Raw genomic sequence first — 21,713 nt, forward strand, 5'->3', positions numbered from 1 at the left:
TAAAAATTAGTGTAATGTATATTTTTCAATAAAAATTAGAAATACAATCATTGAAAATTTAAAAAATAAATATGGAACATATAATAGAACCATCAAAAGTTATAAAATTACAAAGAGTAAAAAGCAAAATAAAGTTACTACTATATAAAAACTTCCATTCAGAATTAAAGAAATCTTTTCCTTACACATTATGCAGTGAATTTAAAATTTGACATCTTTGTGTGAATTGATGCAATACCGTCAATTCACAGAAACTTGTAAATGAGGAGAAGGTGGTATTATGGAACCCCATTTTTATTATAGTGAATTGTAAACAAGGTATCATAACTACACCCACATTTTTTGTGTGAAAAGTACCGGTAACTATTAAACTAAATGTTCCTAATTGGATTTTACGCTAGTATAACTATAAGTATGGTTTTTGAAGGCTTCTGTAAAAAAAGTCAGAAAGTAGGCTTTGGGTGGTAATATGGAACCTTACTGTATGTTTTCAAAAATGCTTTAATGTATCCAAAAACAAATAGGAAAGTACAAAGCAAGTTAATTAATTACAAAATCATTTACTCCAATGTATTTTATTAAAAAAATGCTTTTATAAAAAAAAAATATAGGTCATATATATATAGAACAATATATATATATATTGTTCCAGCAGCTCTTTTTCGATATTCTCAGGAAGAATTGGCTTTCTACCTAGTGTCTTTTTCACAAATTGCTCCAGAGGAATGTCTGTTTGCAAAGAGAGAGTTCGGAGGAGTTGGGTTCCATATTAAAAGCACCAATGTATTTTATGCATCTCCATCTTGGGTTAACTTAATTTCTGTTGACACTAAACTTTAAAAATGTAAACATCAGACAGATTAACATGTACCCCTAGGCCTCTAGAACGTGACATATGCACCAGTGACCTACAACTATATGATTTATATTTTAGAAATAATTAAATTCACTTACAATTCAAAATTTTGGAATTGCGAAAAACACAAATGTCTTGTTTTACTGAGCTCAACCACATAACTGAAATGGGAGGCATTCTCCCCTTGCTATGGATGGCTGCCTAGTGCAGTACAGCCACAATTTGCTAGGGTTTGAATCTATTATCAGTCTGAAATGGAGGAGTTCCATAATACCACCTTCTCCTCTACTTAAAACTAATGAATAAACAATATTTAATATCAAAAGGAAACAAAAGACAATTGATATGTCCACCTGTTTTGCATATTTATATCTTGATGAATTTATTGTTTCACCTTCAGTGGTAGTTTCAAGGACAATGGTAGAAATAAAATACTGTATGTCTTTGCAAATAGAAATTCAATGTCAATTGGTAATTTAAAATTTGGAGGACCAAAAAAGTGTGATATAATGAGTGGCTACAGTATTGCAGTATATACAGAATTTTAAAAATGTATTTAGTAATAACAGAATAAAAAGAAAAAAAACAACTTTTACTGCTGTTTTGCTGAGTTTTCCTTCCATGTTTTTACTTTGTTTTGTCACTATTGCACTCACTTTTTACTCATTGTTTTTGTATTTCAACTCACTTTTCTCACTTTTTTGGAGGGAAGATGGCACTCCCAGGCCTGCAAGGAGGCTGCCTACATTGGAGCCAGGAACCAATGGGGTGTGGGTCCTGGCCAGGAAATTGTTGACAACGAAGGCGCTGTGGCTTGGTATGTTGTCATGATGAAGTTTCCACATATCCTTGATGTCACTTTGGCAGCGTGTGACCCTCCTTTTCAGTCTTTTGAGCACTTCCAAATAGACAGCTGCGTTCACAGTGGTCCTGGCAGGTACGAATTTGTGGTGGATAATGCCTCTGACGTCAAAGAAGACAATGAGCATGGTTTTGATCCTGGACTTGCTCATGTGCCTTCTTGAAGCGGGGCAATGCTGGGGTGTGCCACTCCAAATTCTGCCTTTTGGTCTCAGGGTCATACTCAAAAATCCATGACTCATCACCAGTGATAACTGAGTTTAAAAAATTAGAATCATTTTCACACATCTCCAAGAGCTCTTGGCACTGGAGCACTTGCATGTCCTTTTGTTCGACAGTCAACACTTTTGGGAGCAGTTTTGGTCCCAAAAGTGTTTGGCACACATCTTTTTCATGTTTAAATCTTTAGTCACAATGTGAGAAATGGTTGTTTTCGTCATGTTTAAAGTGTGTGCTATCAATTGAAGGCTCAACTGTTGGTCAGAGTTCAACCTGTCACACACATGCGTCATATTTTTGTTGATTCGGGAGGTTGATGGACGTCCACTGTGGGGTTCATCAGTGACTTTCTCTCGGCCATCCTTGAATGACTTGTGCCATCGGAAAACTTGTGATTCGGTCAAGCAATCACTCCCAAAGGCCTGCTGAATTAATGTAAAGGTTTCAGTGGCGGACTTCCCAAGTTTAACACAAAATTTGATAGCGTAACGTTGCTCCACAAAATGATTCATCACGCCGTGTTACATTAACTTAAAACAGGGTTCACAGGAATAAACATCTTCACCTGCCGGCAGCTTGGAGGTAAATGAGACTAGGCGAGTTTTGAAGCTAACACCTCACACCACCTAGCGCAGCAGGTTAGAACTAGCTATGGCGTATTGTCGCATCATGAAAAAATTGGTCACATTATGTATGGAATGCACTTTGTATATGTATAATCTTATGTAAATAAACAAATATTTGTTTACATTAAATCTGTAGTTGAGTGAACTTCTTTCGTACGTGCTCTTTCGAACCTCCTCCATCCTGAATCCGACTACCTATAAGTGGGACTGCTCATGCATGAAACAACCATCTAACGGCCATTGCAATTTCTGTGACCCTTAAGGCACAGTGGTGTCAGTCCTGAAGTGAATCTTGATGTGGTGCTGACTCTGCAGTCACACATGGAATGCAATAAATCAAACTAATCAAAGTATTACTTATCATTTCATACCAAATATTAAATAGTTATTTAATATTGGGTATGATATAATATTTAATAATTGGTATGAAACAATACCGATGGTTCACTCCTGATTACTATATTTTCCGATTTGTAACTAACCACCATTTATAACTCAATTTGTAACTGCTTTGGAGAATATCTTTGCAGATTTACACAGAGAACTTCTGATCAGTGTCCTGCTTGTGGAGTTAGAGATGAACCATTACACTACATCTATGAGTGTATAATGCTGGAAAGACAGAGACAACAGATGAAACAAATAATTTTAGATTCTCTCAGGGAATGGCCCTGGGAAATTAGAAATTATGTCAGATAATTCTAAATGGTTGAATCAGATATTCATTTATTTCAGTTCAAAAAGAAAATAATTACTACTATAATTTTCAAATTATTTTTGTCATTTTCTTTGTCGGTAATGTACGTTGCCAGTGGTACGTTACCGACCTGGAAATTCGGGAGGACTTCCCGAGCACTAAGCCATTTTCTTTGATGCCAGCATTAACCATTCTCATATTTTTTTGGAATTTTTAAAATGAAATGAAAAATTTTATTAAATTTACTCTATTTAAATAATTTATCAATTGTAAAACATATTATTAATTTAAAATTAGGACACAAAAAATTTTTTATTAATCCATAATAGCATGAATTTATAACGTTAGCTATAGAATTTTTTACAGTTTTATTATAGTATGCAATTAAATTAAAATTAACATATTGCTAGAATTTAAATAAGTATAGTTTTGTGCTCTTATGAATATATAATGTTTTCATTTTAATGCTCTGTCATAATGTTATCTTTTTGAAGACATTTCAAACAAAAAGATTAAGAAGGAAGACACAAAAATTTATATTTTTTAGAAAGTTGAATAAAGCAACTTCCTAAACATTGACAAGGTCAAAATAAATATTTAAGGAGTCACTTTATTAATGCAGTTCACATTAATAAATTACGGGTATTCATGATCTGTAGTTTTTATCAGTGCAGATTGTAGCAAAAGCTGTTGATCTTGGAACAGTGTTTGCTGATTATCAGAATACATCAACAGAGGGTTAGTTGTCGTAGTTTTAAATTGATAGAAATTAACAAAATAATTTTTTAAGACAGTAAGGTTGACCAGTGAAATGTCCAACAAAGATAAAATGTGAATTGTAACATTTGTAGTTGACAATATTTAAAAGTTTTAGGTTTGTTACTTTCCTGAAATAGTCTGGTCCCTATGAATGTTCACAATTCACATTTTGTTTCATTCAGCTCTTCTGAAAGATAGAAAATGCATGTTTCAGAACAATATTTACTGGAAAATAAAGTTTTAGTTGAATGCAATATATGTAATTAACATTTGATAAAAAATTGCCAGAACAAATAATTGTGAAAATTAACAAATATTAGAGTATACAATGAAGAGTCTTCTTTGTCCTTGTTCACACCTCAGAAAAGTAACAGTCTTGTGGCAGAGTGGATCTTTTATGGAGGCTACTTTGTACCATAATATGAATATTATTACCTTTATCTTCATTATCCAATATCATAATTATTAAAATTATTCATCATATATTTATTGTTTTCTTTACAGAATGGATTCCGAATTGCTGACGCAGGCACTTAATTATCATGGTCAAGAATTCAGGCGTGTTGTATCTGAGAAAGGACCTGATTTTTTAAAAGATATTGATATGAGAATTGTTAACTATTTTGAATATCATAGAAGAGCCAAAGAATTTGGGTAAGCTGTTTACTTCTAAACCTTTAGATTTCCGGTAAGATATGAGACTACATCAAATGAATGAACGTTTTTGATCCTTTACCAAGATCTGCTTCAGGTTCACTATTGTTCCAAATATGGAATACCAAGATTTTGAACAGGCTGACTTACAGACAGACCACATCAGGGACCTGGAAATCCTCAAAATTTACAAAGTAAGCAGGTTGGGAAATTTATAAATTTCAAAGACAATAACACGATATTGTATGCGTGGCGATATGTAAGTATTAATGGAGATGCTCTTAACATGCAAAGAGCATCTCCATTAATAATTACATATTATTCACATAAGGAGGTACTCCGGCATTAATATACAGATATGGGGGGCTTTTATCTATACATTAATTTAATCTTTGTTCTTAATTCTATACCGGTTAAAATTAATTTTGTATTCAAAACGTTCGAAATCTTGGCATTCCATATTTGGAATGATAGTGAACCTGAAGCAGATCTTGGTAAAGGATCAAAAATGTTTGTTCATTTGGTGTAGTCATATCTTACCAGAAATCTAAAGGTTTAGAAGTGATACTTATATGTATTTACTCTAGAAAGTTGTAAGCTGTTCAATTTATAAATTACTTAACTTTAATTACTAATAAAAAAATTATCAATAAAATGAATTAACTCAGACATTCTTATTTAATTTTCACAAAAGAGAATATTTTTGTTAGATGTTTTAAAAATTCTTTTGTTGATATTTAAAGTTTGCGTCAGTATCTCTTCAATTACAAAAAGAATTTATTGATTTCTTTAATAATAATGTCGACAGTAACTTTTAAAGATACTATATGCTAAGACAGTGTTTCTTAAGCTTTTTAAGCTCAAAAACCAGTAAAATATCTGAAAAATTCTACAGACTAACAAAGAGATGGCTAGATGTTTGGGTCTCTGATTCAAATGAAACTTGGAAAGCATGTAGCCCTAAACACAAACAGCTCCTTGTGCAAATATTAGGACCTACTTTTCAAGCGTTTCTGAAAAATGGGCCTTTAAAAATTGAATGTTTAGCTTACAGCTCTGAAAATTTCATTTTTCCATATAATTTTCATAGTCAATTGTATAAGATGCTAGGAACAGGAACTACACAATGCCGGTTCAAGCCATTGAAATTTTTGTTTTTTAATGTGTAACAAAATTATTTTACCATATCATTAGCATTATTATTATTACTGTTGTTATTCCTCAAGTTAAAGCTTATAAAACAAGAGATTAAAAATTATGACATCATTTCCTGTTTAATGAAAACTAAGTCTTAAGATTTAATTCTTGTATGTCATTAAATAAAATTTTTATTTCCTTATTTTAATTTTCAGATATGGTGGTATTGTTATATTTGAAGTGTAACAAACATGAGTGCTTGAGGAAATTATTCATAACATTAACAATTTAAAAAAAAAAAAAAAACACAGTGACCATGTTACCCTATCTTCATTTCAGAATTGTCTTTTTTGTCCATCTGGCATAATGTCTGAAGCTTATTTGCTTGTGTTGACATAGTATTTAACCACGAGAAAAAAATATCTGAAATAAAAATTTAATTTAACAGCATAGAAGAGTTAAATCTACAGAAACTTCTTTTTCCTAAGCAGGAAGTGATGTCACAATTTTTAATCTCTTGTTTTATAAGCTTTAAACATGAGGAATAACAATAATAATAATAATGCTAATGATACAGTAAAATAATAAATTAATTTTGTTACACATTAAAAAAAAATAATAATAAAATTGCAACAGCTCAAATCTACATCATGTAGTTCCTGTGCCTAACATCTTATCAAATTGACTATTGAAATTACATGAAAAAATGAAACTTCCAGAGATTTACAAGCTAAACATGCAATTTTCAAAGGTCCATTTTTCAGAGATGCTTGAGAAGATAGTCCAAATATTTGCACAGGGAGCTGTTGTGTTTAGGGCTACATGCTCGCCAAGTTCTGTTTGAATTGGAGATCTAAATGTCTGGCTGTCTGCTTGTAAGTTATTTAGGCCAGATTTTTTTAAACCTTTTTGGATATTATCAATATTTGGGACATACTGTGCCATTTATAATATAATAAATCTAAAAGCATGTTTTGAGATGTATGGAAACAAAATAATTACATGAACTATTAAAAGTGGACCATCATTGAACAAAGTTTTAATTTTTATTAATTTAAGTGCCTGTAGACCACCTGTCCCATTATAGTGGACCACAGGAGAAATGCTGTACTAAGCAATGTATAATAATATATAATATCCAAGAAAAATATAAATACAGATGCGTATACTTCAGTACTTGAATAGATTACATTTTGACTACTTTCTCATAAGTTGATTTAGTTACAAATTGAAAATACTTTAATCCTGAAATATGGTGTCTTGCAGAATGAATGTTACCATTTTAAATTACTGTAGTTATGTTAATTATTACCTGAGAAGTTACAATGTACAGCAAATGATATTGTATATTTTAATGTCAATGTTAATGTACAAGTTTCTTCTCCCAGCTGCATTCAAATGGATTGCTGTCTACTACCTCTATGAAGCACCGTAAATGAAAATGGTGACACTGCGATATAGAAAAGGTGTTTTTTGATCTGCAGTTCACAAAGTCAGAATCATTCATTATAAGTAATATACAGGAGCTTTGGAATTGTAGCTGCTGTTACAATGATGGATGTGTTGTAACAGGTGTAGGAAAAATTTGAGTATTGGTTGGATGTGTGTGTTCTCAGATAATAACATAACTACAATAAAATGGTAGCATTCTTTTAGAAAGACTGTATATGCATTAGATTACATATAATCCAGCATAATTCTTTCACAAATCCTTTTTTAATTGAGAGATATTACAAATGAAATTCAGTAGTAGTTCATGAACAAGCATCATATAACTTTTGAGTTATTCTACTGGTATAGCTCAAAAGTACTTGAAAGCTATGTAACACTTGTTCATATACTCCATTTAAGCATATTTTATAGTTGTTGTAAAATCACTTATGTAGTTTTATTAAAATGTGTTTTAACTGTTTAAACACAAGATAGGCCAAAATTGTCTTAATTCATTCAAGACAAAAATTGGCTGAAAGAAAAATTGTTTGACTGGTTTTGCTATACAAATTCCCCTTGTATCCCAAGTGGTAAAAAATTTTGTCTCCAGTTATGTAGAAAAAAGAAATTTTAGAGCTTAGAGTTAAAATATATACTATTGTTTGTTACAAAAATACATCACATTACTTTAAATAACAATGCAACTATTTCTGCAAATTATTAAAATGCTGTATCCTAGAAATAAAATTAAAAACTTTCCTAGTTGATTACTCTATTGGATTATCATTTGATTTGTTAAATAGGATTGCTTTTCATTGAAAAGAAAGATTATTTTAAAAATTTATTGAGTATATTTGTTATACATTTGCATTTATTGCAACAACTGTAACATTTCAAATTTATTATCTGAGTAAAGCAGTTATCAGATATGATTGAGTCTTTTTTGTGTTTTCCTGAAAATTTATCATGAATAAGTATTTTGGAATAATTAATAATAGTAATTATGAATTTTTTAAATTTACAATATCATTGACCTGAAGCAGATCTTGTGTAAGATCAAAAATATTTGTCAAATTTTACATTAAGATTATTTACTGGATTGTAAAGGTTTTGTTTGATGTACTTTTTAAATATACAGTCGACTCCACATAAGTCGACACTTGTCGGTTATGTAGTCAATCTTTTGTGGTCCTGGGCGACTTACATAGGCATTAATGTTATTAACCTTAAAAAACTTGGTTTACTCGACATTGTTTAACTCGTCACCACTGGATAAATCAACATACTTTTTCTGTTTCACAATTTTTAGACATTCTGATAAGTCGACTCCCCCCCGAAAAATGAGTTCACACCACACAGCTTATTGTATGGTGTGAACTCATTTTTTCAGGAGGGGAGTCGACTTATCAGAATTCTAAAAAGTGTGAAACAGAAAAAGTATGTTGATTTATTCAGTGGTGACAAGTTAAACGATGTCGAGTAAATCGAGTTTTTTAAGGTTAATAACATTATTGCCTATGTAAGTCGGCCGGGACCACAGAAAGCTGACTAATTAACCTACAGTGTCAAGTTATCCGGGTGTCGACTTATGCGGAGTTGACTGTATTTTGAAATTCAAATTCTAAATTAATGTTATTTAAATACTATTTTATTAAGCTTTATTTAAATTCTAATTTATTCTAGGAAATTAATCTGAAGGTGGTTTTATAATTTTACTAATTCCATTAATTTGTATGTTTTGCTATTCATAACAATTCCAAAGAATATGAACATTGAACATCTTAATCTTTTCTGGATATGTATTTTTTTTATTATAAATCCAGTTTTAACTTTGTAATATGCTACAAATGTTCAGTAATATGTTGAATGAGATTTGAAAAACTGATATTAAAGAGTAGCAAGTTATTATCCAGATTAACATATTCAGCATTAATTTGATGATATTACTGTAGTAAAGAATTTGTATTAAAAAGTTTTTTAAATTAACTAAAGCAAATATTTTATTCTATTGAAAAAAATGTGGTAAATTAATTTTTTTAATAAAAATGTGTTTCAGTTTTCAAGAAAGAAAAAGAAGACAGAAATTATATGAGTTTCTGGGAAAGAAAGCACATATTTTATATAAAAGTTTAGATGATGCGTGTGTCTTACCGAAATGTGATGATGAAAGCAATGGTTAGTGAAATTTATTTATTAGTACAAAGTAATAATACCCATATGTATGGACATACATAATTAGAACAATAATAAAACAATGAAGATTGTTTTATTATTGTTACAAAAGACAAACATCAAAAAAATTTTAAAATCAACAAAATGTTGCCTGCCTTGTTTTAATTTAATAAATATTATTCAGTGGCGTGCCGTCATTGGAAGCGATGGAAGCGCCGATTCCACCTTCCAATGACTTTCCCTTGAATTTTATAAAATATAAATTTTCATATTTTAACGTACTTTGAATTAATTAAAATTAATATTTTATTATAACTGCATTATGTATCTTTTACAAATTTCTATACTACATGTGAAAAAAAACGATAAGATTGCTATTGTATATTCGAATAATTCGGTGGCGGAAGGAATGTCGAAACCGGGTCAGTCTCCAATCAGCCAGATTATATAGGCATTAGCACATGCGGTTTACAGTGCACCAACCTCACCCGGTTTAGCTCACCCGGCTAAACCGGGTAAGCGACACACTCGTAAAGAGTACAGCTTTATATCCCGGAGCAGTTGTGGGCTGTTAGCCACCTGCCTGTCAACTTCCAAGCAGCCAGATTATAGGCATTGGCGCATGCGCTTTACAGAGCACCAACGTCACCCGGTTTAGCTGGTGGATGCTTCACACATAAAGCTTCTAACTTTATATCCCGGACCGGTTGTGGGCTGTTTAGCTGCCTGCCTGCTAGATATTCGGCCGCTCTCGCGCGATTACGTGAATCACGAGTAGACTAGATCAACGGCGGGCCAGCTACGGCTCGCGAAAAGTTTCTATCCGGCCCGCGAGATCTTTAATAGATTATTAAATTGGAAAAATAACTAATTAATAGTTAATTTTCCAATTCTTTGTAATTTTCGAAAACGATAAGAGAAATAAATGTAGTATAAACTTTTTATTTATTTATTTCATATTTGCAGACTAAAAAAATTACGAGTCACAAAAAGGCGTCAATTAACTACTACGGCCCGCGGAAAAACGTAAAATTTATTCTGGCCCGTGTTATAAAAAAGGTTGCCCACCCTAGACTAGATTTATAACTTAACCCAACCGATAGGAGTTTACTGGCATGTTTTTGTGATAGTTCTGTATAGTTGACGGGAGTTTAAAAAAATCCATTAAAATATTTGATATATTTATTCCGCTCTCTCATCTTATATTACTTATGGGTTTCAATGTTAAACCGGTGATATTACGATTATAGTATGTCCCATCTGTAAGGGAATGCAGAAAAAACGTGTACAATTCTTGTATAATGTTAAAAAATTAACTGTTACTTTGGCATCATTATTTACAACCAAATTTAATGAATGAGACGTACAATGGTACAAAAAAAGCTCTAGAATTTATTTTCCTTAAATGTACGATCTAAGTATCGGTTGTCATAAAAATTTCTTTCCACTTTTTTCCCAAGACTACAGATATTCGAGTACAAAGTAACTGGTTTCGAGTTATTTCTACTAAGAAGTAGTTAAATAATTAAGAGATTAGGGAATGGTGACATAAGTAAAACCCTGCTGACTTAAACAAAAGCTTAACCGAAGCAATTACTAGCTCAGTACAGTGGGGAACTGATTTCCGTGTACACCTGGTACTAAAACGAATTGCAGTAGTTAGAAAACAAATGACTATTAAGTTTAACATATTTACATCTATGGTGAGAAACGTTTAAAATTTACAACGGCCCTGTCGCGTCCTTTGAGATATACTAGTGATGCGACAAAAGAGGCATTTGACATTGACCGGTATCGGCACCCTCGGGATTTGTCATGCATGCATTCACTGTACACCTACCAAAATCGTCTCTGTTTCCATTCGTGAGCCACTCGCAGGGAGCAATTTTAACTCAGTGGATTGTTTAAATATTTAAAAATAAACAATATTTTATGTTATTTTTATATACGTTTCTTCGCAAAAGTATATTCATACAATTGAATATTTTGTACCAGGTATGTATAATTGTATATCCATCACAAATTTTATTTTACTAAGTAAGTTTTAATAATTTTATTTTTAATTTTAGCCCTTATATCATGGCTAGCGATTTAAACTGTAATTGTGATATTGAAAATTTACTTAAAAAAAGTTTTGGCTCAAGACAATATAATGAAAAAGAAGCCATTATTAAAAGAGAAAGACCAACGCCTAAATTAAATATAAGTACTTCGACAAAAAAATTTGTTCGACATTTTCACGATAAAATTTATCAAGACGTAAAATGGCTTTGTGGATGCATAAAAATGCAAAAATTGTTTTGTTGGCCTTGCCTATTATTTTCAAATGAAATTAGTGTGTGGAATAAGAATGGCTTTGACGATTTAAATAATTTGAGTAAAGCTAGAAAAAGACACGAAAATCGTAAATGTCACATCGATTCTTTCGTAAAATTGAAGCAATTTGGAAATCAAAATAGAATAGAATTTAACATTAGTAAACAATATAAAATTAATATTGAAAATTATAACAAGATAGTTACGGCTAATAGATATATTGTATCTAAATTAATAGATATTACATGCTTTTTAGCAAAGCAAGAATTGGCATTTAGAGGGCATAGGGAATGTATTGAATCTAATAACAGAGGTAATTATATTGAACTCGTTTCTTTATTAAGTACGTCAGATAATCAATTAAAAATGCATTTAGAGAAGTCTACAGTTTTTACTGGCTTATCGAACAAAATTCAAAATGAGCTCGTTAATTCGTTAGGAAACGTTTTATTGCAAGAAATTAAAAAAGAAATTGAAAACGCAAAATTTGTTGCTATAATTGTAGATGAAACAACGGACATTAGCCACAGAGCCCAGATGTCGACTGTATTTCGTTACGTGAAAGAAAACGGTAACGTCGAAGAAAGATTTGTGGGCTTTACTGATGCGAGTGAGAACAGAGACGCAAATTCGTTATTCACTCACATTAAGAGTTACTTAGACGAATTTCAATGCACTAAAAAATTAGTGGCACAAACATACGACGGTGCTGCCGTAATGGCCGGACAACATAATGGTGTCCGAGCTAAAATTAAAGAAATATCCAAACATGCTATTTTCGTACACTGTTATGCTCACAGATTGAACCTAGTTTTCTCTCAATCTGTTGGATATATAAAAGAATGTAAAATATTTTTTCAAACTATGACAGGATTTTCTTCATTTTTTTCTAAATCTTCTAAAAGATCTCACGCCTTAGACCTAGAAGTCAATAAGCGTTTTCCTTCAGCCACACCTATTAGATGGAATTACAATAGCAGGATTGTAAACTGCGTTATGGAGTATAAAGAAGAATTAAAACTTTTGTTGTTGAATATGGTTGAAAGTCCAGAACAATGGGATTCTGATACTACAATTGCCGCAAGAGGATTATACCATTATTTAATAGATTTTGATTTTCACTTTTTATTACTAGTTTTTCATCAAATATTTGCACATTCAGATATCCTTTTTGATATATTACAAAAAAAATTTTAATATAGCATATTGTATTACTAGAATAAATCACTTTATTGATTTTTTACGACAGAAAAGAAATGATTTTGATTTGATTTGGGACGCTTTGAAAAAAGATGAAACTTTTTTAGAAATTCAACCAAAAAGAGGAATGAGACATACTGATATTGAGTCTAAAAAGGATTTATATAGACGTCTGTTTTATGAAATAATGGATACATTGATACAAAATTGTATTGACAGATTTGCCGACATAAAATCTCTAGAATTTTTATCACTTTTAGATTTTAATAATTTTAAATATTATGAAAAACAATTTCCCGAAGAGAGTTTTAATGCTTTACGTAAATTTTATGGAGAATTTTTTAATTTATGTAAATTACGTAGTGAATTGCAATATTTATATTCGTGTCCGGACTATATTGGCAAGTCACTCTTAGACATAAAAAATATTATAATTAATGATGACCTAAACAAAGACGTACTAATAGAATTATATGGTTTAATATCATTAATTTTTACAATACCATCTACCAGTGCGTCTGTTGAGCGTAGTTTTTCAACAATGAAGCGAATTCATACATTCGCCAGGAACACTCGGTCGGAGGAAAGATTGTCGTCGCTAGCGTTGCTTTCTATAGAAAAAGAACTTTTAAATACGTTGATGGAATCAACGACGAGTGACTTTTATGATAAAGTAATTAACGACTTTGCGGGAAAACATCGCCGAATAGAGTTAATTTATAGAAAATAAAAAAAAGAAACAAGTTTTTCTATAATTGTATTATGTATGTATTATTTGTATTTTAGAATTAAAGTACATAAATTGTTTATTTTTGTCATTCGCACGTACGAATGGACCCTAGACCATCACTGACGCGCAATTAACTGATTGCCCCTGAAAGTCGGCTTCTTACAGAAACACAGCTTCCCTATCATCAAATGTCACGGCACGCCACTGATATTATTATTTATTAAATTAAAACAAAGCAGGTAACAAATGTCTGGTGACCAGGATTTAAAAAAGTGATAACTTTTTTTTGTTAATAATACAAAAAAACTCTTACCCGAAAAAGCAAAATCCGAAAAATAAATTATTAAAATTTTAAATTCAGACAAAGGTCATCAAAATTTGTTTTCAACAATAAACACTTAAGCAACAGATTTGATGACAAAAAAGAGCACCATACTACAGCTGAAACAAAAGGAAATGAATTACAATTTTACAAACATTTAAATTTGAATATAACTTTAGAATCACATAACAGTGTACAAAAATTTTGACATGACAAAAAGTTATACAAAAAATAATTTTTCCTTAATTTAAAGCTTTGCAACAGGTAAAAATGCAAGATGTATCAAATTGTAAACTTTTTCTACGGAAGTCACAAAATGCCTGATCTCTTATTCTTTATAGCTTTATGCAGCTTGTCCAATTCATTAAAACAAGGAGACATTATTTTTGAAAAATTACAATGTATATGTAGTTTAATTTTAACTAAAACAAAAAATTTTCCTATGTTAAGGTAATTCAAAGAGCACCATTCAAAAAACACTTATCTACCAATTATTATACTTGTGATTAAAATAATTTTCCTTTTTTCCTTTAAAACTGCTTTTCTCTTTAAAACTAATTAAGTAATTTTCACTTATCTTTACCAATAATTCAGTACCTACAGATTCATTCGATTCTAATAACTGGTCCAAAAAACAAAATTATTCTTACATCTTGAATCTGGTTTCCCAAGCCATCTTCTGATGAAATGCATGGAATGATCAAATTGAACCTGTTTGAGTTAATTTATTAAGACAAACAAAACAGCATATCCATCAGTATGGTATAATTAAACAAGGCAATATATGAGGAAGCCGGAATGGACTTTTATTCATTAACAAGTAATATAAAAAAAAATTTTTTTAGGTCAATTCCTACTTAGGTCAACAAAGAAAAATTTTATTTTAGTTGCTTGTGCTGACCACTTGTTCTAACGTCCGTCTCCTGTCGTTGTTGGTCCGAAAAGTGAATGAGTAGTTCAAAGTTCGCTTTTTTCTCCTCGTGCCCTCTATCAGTCAGAATCGGCATATTGCTGACGGGCGCCACAGTTTAAATTTAATTAAGTAATGAATTAATATTTGAAAAAACTGTATTAACATCAAGTGTCATCCACTACAAGTTTAAAAAAATGTATTTGAACTTGAGTGGATGAATAAAAAGTATTTTATTAACAATTGAAAATTTGAACAAGATATATAAATATAGGGAGAGTGTGAACTAATAGTAGGAATTGAAAAAAGTCACCATAGACATTCAGACACACATTCCATTGCTTGGGGAGACAACGGATACCATCTGTGAAGAACAATGTTGGTTGTTCCTTGAACCATTGGATGACTGCTTTCTTGACTTCTGCATCACAGTTAAAGCATTGTTCCTTAAGAACTTTTTTAAAGGGTTGAATGAATGAAAGGCACATGGTGACAAATGGGGTTTCTAGGAAGGGGGTGGTGCAGAACCTCCCAACCTTTATGTGCTAAAACATCCTGCAGTGTTTGCAACATGTAGTCAAGCATTGTCGTGCAACAAAATCTCATCACACAATAGCATGCCAAGTCTCTTATTCTTTATGATTTATGCAGCTTGTCCAATGTTGCATTGTAGCAGTTAACATTGATGTTCATGTGAGGTTCTTTAAAGTTCACCAGCAAATGCCCCACCATGTCAAAAAATGTGGTCATCATAACCTTACAGATGGAGGCCTGTGGCTTGAATTTTTTGTGTGTTGGTGAGCCAGGGTATTCCTATTGCATGCTCACTCATCTACTGGTTTGCTCAAAGTGGCGGTACCATGTTTTAACCTTGGAAGGATTCCGAATAATTCCATCCATGTTTACACTACTTTATGCCAAAAAGAAAACATGCAAGATGTCTGATCTTCTCTCCACTTGTTCATTGGTGTATTCTTATCATGCCACATGATGTCATTTCTCTCCCCTTGCACTGGACCGTGTGACACAGCACAAATGAGTTGTATTTAATCAATCTTAATAGATAGCCTCATGCTTTTCTTACTGAATGAATTTTGAGCTGTTTAAAAAATCAGCACAAAATGGATTTATAACATTAAAAACAATAATAAACTCTGAAACCCCAAATATTCCAAATAAAAATTTAGTTAAGTATATTATATTTAACAGGAGTATGTATATTAAAAAATATTGAATTTAAATAAATAAAACATAAAATATGAAAAGAATATTTCTATTTCACAAATGAAAAAAAGTTAATAAAATCTGTTTACTATGTCAAAAGTCTCTTTTATCTTTTGACATATTGACAATCTATTTACAGTCTGATGTGCCTTTTATTTTATTACTAAAATGTGTTTTATTTTTATAGAAGTTTATGCTGTAATGCCACCAATGGAAAGTTATATGGGAATTCCAGGTCATGAAAGGAAGAAGCATTTGTATGAAGTAAGTAAAAATTGTGATATGAAATTATAGTTTTTAGAAAAATTTTTACCTATACATTGGATTCTTGATCTATCATTTCCGTATCAATTGTTTTCCCACATCTAACGGTTTTCTTCAGTCTCAAATAACAACCCATATATATAATGTTAATTTTTTCCATATTCTTTGTTCCCACAATGTTCTGTATTTAACTGAAAGAAAAATGTTATCCTGCATCAATCATTTCACTCACAATAGAGGGCACTAAATTGAAACACTAATTTCCGTGTACTAAAAATAAAACGTGTCAGATTTAACAGTTAAACCTTTGACTACAGCTAACTAGTTTTTATTGTAATTTTGACTATGTTTTGTCTACAGCTTTACAAAATACTGTATTTTATTGGTGACATTTTTCTCTTAAAGCCTGGCAACACTGGTAAAAATCAGCATATTATCTTGAGATAGAGAAAATCATATCTGGTCAAGTGAGAAAAGTCATAACCCTTGTTGAAAATTGAAAATTATAGAACAGACATGGGCAAATGTGGCTCAGAGAGCCGCATGCAGCTCTTGCTGAAAGCGTTCATTTTTATTTTTTATTATTATTTTTACAATTTTATTTTAATAATTTTGTGAAAATATGTTTATTAAAAAAATTCAATATTTGTTTTATATTATATTTATATTATATAATAAAATCGTGCACCTTACCATACTATCCGCCACGACAGTACAGAACTGCGGCTCCCATGCATTTTGCAAAACCTACATTTTGACTCCCACTGAACTCTTGCTTGCCCACCCCTGTTATAGAGGAAGTAGAAGGAAATCCATCAGAATCAAAGGGTTAATAGAGAATATAGACTAAATGAACATCTATATGCATGTTCCATATTTTTAGCATTATGAAAGGCCATCTTATATGCCTATCACTGGAAAATACATGTTTCATATGAGAAACAGTAAAAACATCAATTGTCATACATTTCCCGTGTCTGTTGTTTTCCTGCAATAGTCATTTTTTTCTCCCGAGTTCCACCAAAAACAAGAGTAAGAATCCACTGTTTTTAATATTCGTAATATGTATTTTATTAGATATATTCAATTTCTTATTTTAAAACTTTCTTTAAAATGCATTTCAATAAAAATTAAAAATACTCATTAAAGAATTAAGTGTAAAATTATATTTTATATTGTGTTAAAATAATTTTCAAACAATAAGCAGAAAGTAATTGTTAGTTATATATTTAAAATATTTCAGTTAATCAAGAAAGGCGACCCTGTAATTGGAAAAATTACAGGTATACAAAACTATGGTTTTGTAATAACCTTGCTTTGCTTGGATGGTGGAAAAAGAAGAGAAATTCATGATCTTGGTATCAAAGTGAGTACATTTATTTTTATTAAATAATGACAACTTTTAATATTTTATAAAATACTACATTTGGAATAAAGCCAGAAAATAAGAAGTTAATTGTACTTTTTTGTTATTAATATATCAGAATATTTTTAGTCTAATATATTTAATAACATTATTGAGTGTTTAAGTTATTTCTAACAATTTAGAAAATATGATAGAATAATAATAAATCTAAAATAAAAATTATGTACTGTAATCAATATTTTTGTTTTATTATTTTAGAAATTTAAATGAAATTTGACATGCACTGACAACTTTATTTTAAAAAAAATGCTTTTAAAAGTTTTTTTCTGTTGGTATTTTTGGAAACTTTTTAATCATTTAAAAATTCTAAGAACCACTGTCTTTATTTTAATTCATAATGAGTAGATCTTTGAAAAAATGTTCTGGATAATAAAAGATTCAGTCACTTTTTTTTTTTTTTTTGGTAACTCTTTCTGCCCTGTGGGCACTAAGAGGGCCTCTTATAGCAAGCCCATTATGGGTTCGACCAGGCCCACGATGGGGTGGCCGGGTGGTGAGGGACGGGGACTGATGTATCTGGATACGCAACCCCCCGAAAAATTCCTGGGGATTTTTCGACTCGTCTGGATTTAATCCCGGGTCCTCCAGGGCAGCAAGCTGCTAACCTTGACCGCTCGGCCATCCGGCCGCAGATTAAGTCGCTTAAAAAATTATTAAATTGAGAGTTTTGAGTATTTATGATATTAAATATTTTTCCAAGAATCAATTTTCTGTATTCTGATTGAAGTGTTCTGAAAATTGGTTCCTGTAAATCTAATACATAAATTATTTAGGTTCCATTGACATTTTGTACAGTAATAAAGAATAATTTAGTAATTTGTTCCTGTAAAAAGAAAAGAAAAATATGTTAATGATTTATGTCAGACCTGAATCTGTCATTTTCATTTAATTTAGAAAATTATATTGAAATTGTAGAAAGTTTAACTAGGACATATAAGTTAAAAAAAAAAAATTTACTTATATTTATTTTAAAGTGATTACATGATTTTAAATATTTCAGAGTCATTGTGGTGCTGCAAATGTTGGAAAAGTTACTTCACATGATAAATTTTATTCCTCATTTCATCTGCAGGATTTAGTGAGAGGTAAAATTCTTTTAAAATTAATTATAAAGTAATAAAAATATTTATTCTGAAAAACTGAAGTTTATCATAAGTATTTCAGTATAAAATGACAGTAATATGCAATAGAATTTTCATAAGTATTTGTTATAATTAATATTTTTGGGATTTTGTATTTTAAAAAATTTTAAAATTTTCTAAAATACATTTTACATTAATCTCCAATATTTGAAAATAAGGTATTGTTTTTTGTTTGTTTACATTAAAGTTTATATTACAGATTTTATAATGAGATAAACTTAGTCTCTTGAAAAGTTTTATACAATAAAACTTGATGATTTCCTTAGCATTTGGCATATCATTACTTGTGTATTGTCAACAGTGGTAGATTTTAATCTGTCTGTAAATGTTATATAATTTTTCATTTAAACACAAGAAATTTAATAATGAAGGTTAAAGTATGACATTGTACTTTTTGTTGTTATCATTTTTAAATTAGTACTTTTTAATGAATTATTCTAGTAATTTTTTTAAAATTTAGAACATGTTTGAAAAAATTACTAAAACACTCTTTTTTTCTCATTTTTAAAATAAGGAGCTGTATTAAATGAAGTGACAGATCCAGGAACAGGTCGCTTACATATTTCAATGAAGAATGATCACCTAGCACCAGCATATCAGAATAAATTGAAATTGGTATGATTGGTATTTTTGTCTTATTTTTAACAGTATAATTTCTTATTTAAACATACAAGATTTTTAAACAAACATCTTAAATTCTGTATTGGCCATTTAATTTTTTTTTTTTTTTTTTATCATTTTGTTAATATTGTGAAGTTTGAAATAAAAATATCTGAAAATTCCATGCATTTCCATTATATTAAAATATTTCAATAAAACAAAGTTTATATATTTAAAAATATATATGATTGTCATTCTGCCCACAACAATTTGTAAAAAATTCATAAAATTTAAAAAACACTACATAAATAAATTGTATTTACCTCTCATTCTTGTTGAAAACCTCAAGAATTTAAGTGTTTTAGTGGAGTTGATTTTTGTATCAAGGCTACTCATTTGCTTCGATGTGTAAAACTACAAAATTCATCCTTTGCAATGCCACAGTCATAAAAAGTATATTTATAAAAATGACCAGGACAACAATTTGTAAATAACATAAAATTAAAAAGAAAAAACCTATATAAAATGTTTTTACATCTGATTCTTGTTGAACACTTCCAGGAAATTAATAGTTCTATTGTGGAATCAAGCTTTTTATGGAATCTCCTTTTTTCATATGTATATAAAGTTTATATAATTACATTAGAATATAAGTAAATATAATAAAAAATTAATTTTACAGTGTAACTTTTTAATATTTATTCATTAATAAAACAATCCTGTGAAATAAAATGGAATAGCTTCACAAATTGATATGTAATACATTTATTACTTGAATTTTAAGTTTTATGCTGAATAAACTGTACCGCATTTGAATATTTATAATTTCTATAATCATTTAATTTATATTTAAGTAATTAAAGTTTTAATATGAAATTATGATAAAAGTATTTTGATTGTTTGAACTTTCTGATTTAGCATAGTGAACTTCTTTAAAATAAGTTCTTGAAAGTAATCTGATAACTGAAAAGAATTTTTTCTCTTTTATGAAAATCATTTTATACATAGTTTTTAAATATATTTACATTAATGAAATTTTTAGGGCTTAATTACTGAAGATGATCTACCACTTCATTACAGGTAAGAAATTAAATGTATAAATTAATACTAATTAATATTGATAATTCTTAAACAGAGTTTATTAATAATCATTGAAATTTTGATTTAATTTCACTTTATTGTCTTAAGATATAATTATGCTCTTAGAATAATATTTTAGTAAAATATCTTTCTTTTTAAAATATTTTAAAATAAAATCCAAAACACCATTTAAGTTCAACAAATTCAAGTTATATTAATTTTTAAATGGTCAAAATAACTGAGGAATTTCTCTCAAATAAAAGGCATTTACCCCTTTTTTTATTCTGTTAACAAATATGATATATTTGTATGAAGTCATAAAACATCTAAAATAAAATGTGTTTGTTTGTTTACTTTTGAAACATTGTTTACTGGATTTACTGATAATTTCTAAATATTTGAAATCAAATAAACAAATTGGTCTTAAAATGGTTGGCCATATAGTATAAACTTCTGTATTTTCTAAAAATGATTATATTTGTAGATATAATATATTTTGATTGTTCTAGCTTATTAAATTGGAAATACAGTGGTACCTCGATATACGAGTGCCCTAATATACGAGTGTTTTGAGATACGAGCCGCCGAGCGAGCGATATTTTGCTTTGAGATGAGAGCAAGATTTGAGATACGAGGAATCGCACACTACACCGCTGCACACGACCTCAACATGCGGGACGCATGTTGGGGTCGTGTGCAGCGTCTAACGGTTTTTCCCACTTCAGACTAGACCTCAGTCTGTGTGCTTGTTTCCCTCGTTTTCGAAGCATTTTTGATAAGTTGGGTTCGCGTTTTTTGCTTTTTGTACATTTACAAAACATTATCACATTTATTTTTATAACTATGGGTCCGAAGAAGAAGATGATGTCTATTGAGTTAAAGCGTGAAATCATAGAAAAACATGAGCAAGGTGTGCGAGTAATTGACTTGGCGAGGATGTACGGGCGTAGCACATCAATGATATGTACTGTGCTTAAACAGAAGGAGTTGATAAAGAGTATAACGCCAGCTAAGGGCGTTACAATAATTTCTAAGCTCCGGACCTCTCTCCATGAAAAGATGGAAAAACTACTGATGGTGTGGGTGA

At 30.1% G+C, this 21,713-nt stretch overlaps 1 protein-coding gene across 1 annotated transcript in view; it reads left to right on the forward strand.

Annotated features, from left to right (window-relative positions):
- LOC136988853 (tetratricopeptide repeat protein 14) overlaps nt 1-21,713 on the forward strand; it is an 82,261-nt gene that overhangs the window by 13,410 nt on the left and 47,138 nt on the right. The window contains exons 2-8 of the mRNA XM_067286848.1: nt 4,523-4,672; nt 9,297-9,415; nt 16,302-16,378; nt 17,622-17,744; nt 18,805-18,889; nt 19,461-19,561; nt 20,589-20,626. Coding sequence (XP_067142949.1) covers nt 4,524-4,672; nt 9,297-9,415; nt 16,302-16,378; nt 17,622-17,744; nt 18,805-18,889; nt 19,461-19,561; nt 20,589-20,626 — 692 coding nt within the window. The 5' untranslated portion in view covers nt 4,523. The remainder of the gene's footprint in view (nt 1-4,522; nt 4,673-9,296; nt 9,416-16,301; nt 16,379-17,621; nt 17,745-18,804; nt 18,890-19,460; nt 19,562-20,588; nt 20,627-21,713) is intronic.

The sequence above is a fragment of the Centruroides vittatus genome, unplaced genomic scaffold, assembly GCF_030686945.1.
Source record: "Centruroides vittatus isolate TY-2023 unplaced genomic scaffold, ASM3068694v2 contig_1276, whole genome shotgun sequence".
Classification (NCBI taxonomy): domain Eukaryota; kingdom Metazoa; phylum Arthropoda; class Arachnida; order Scorpiones; family Buthidae; genus Centruroides; species Centruroides vittatus.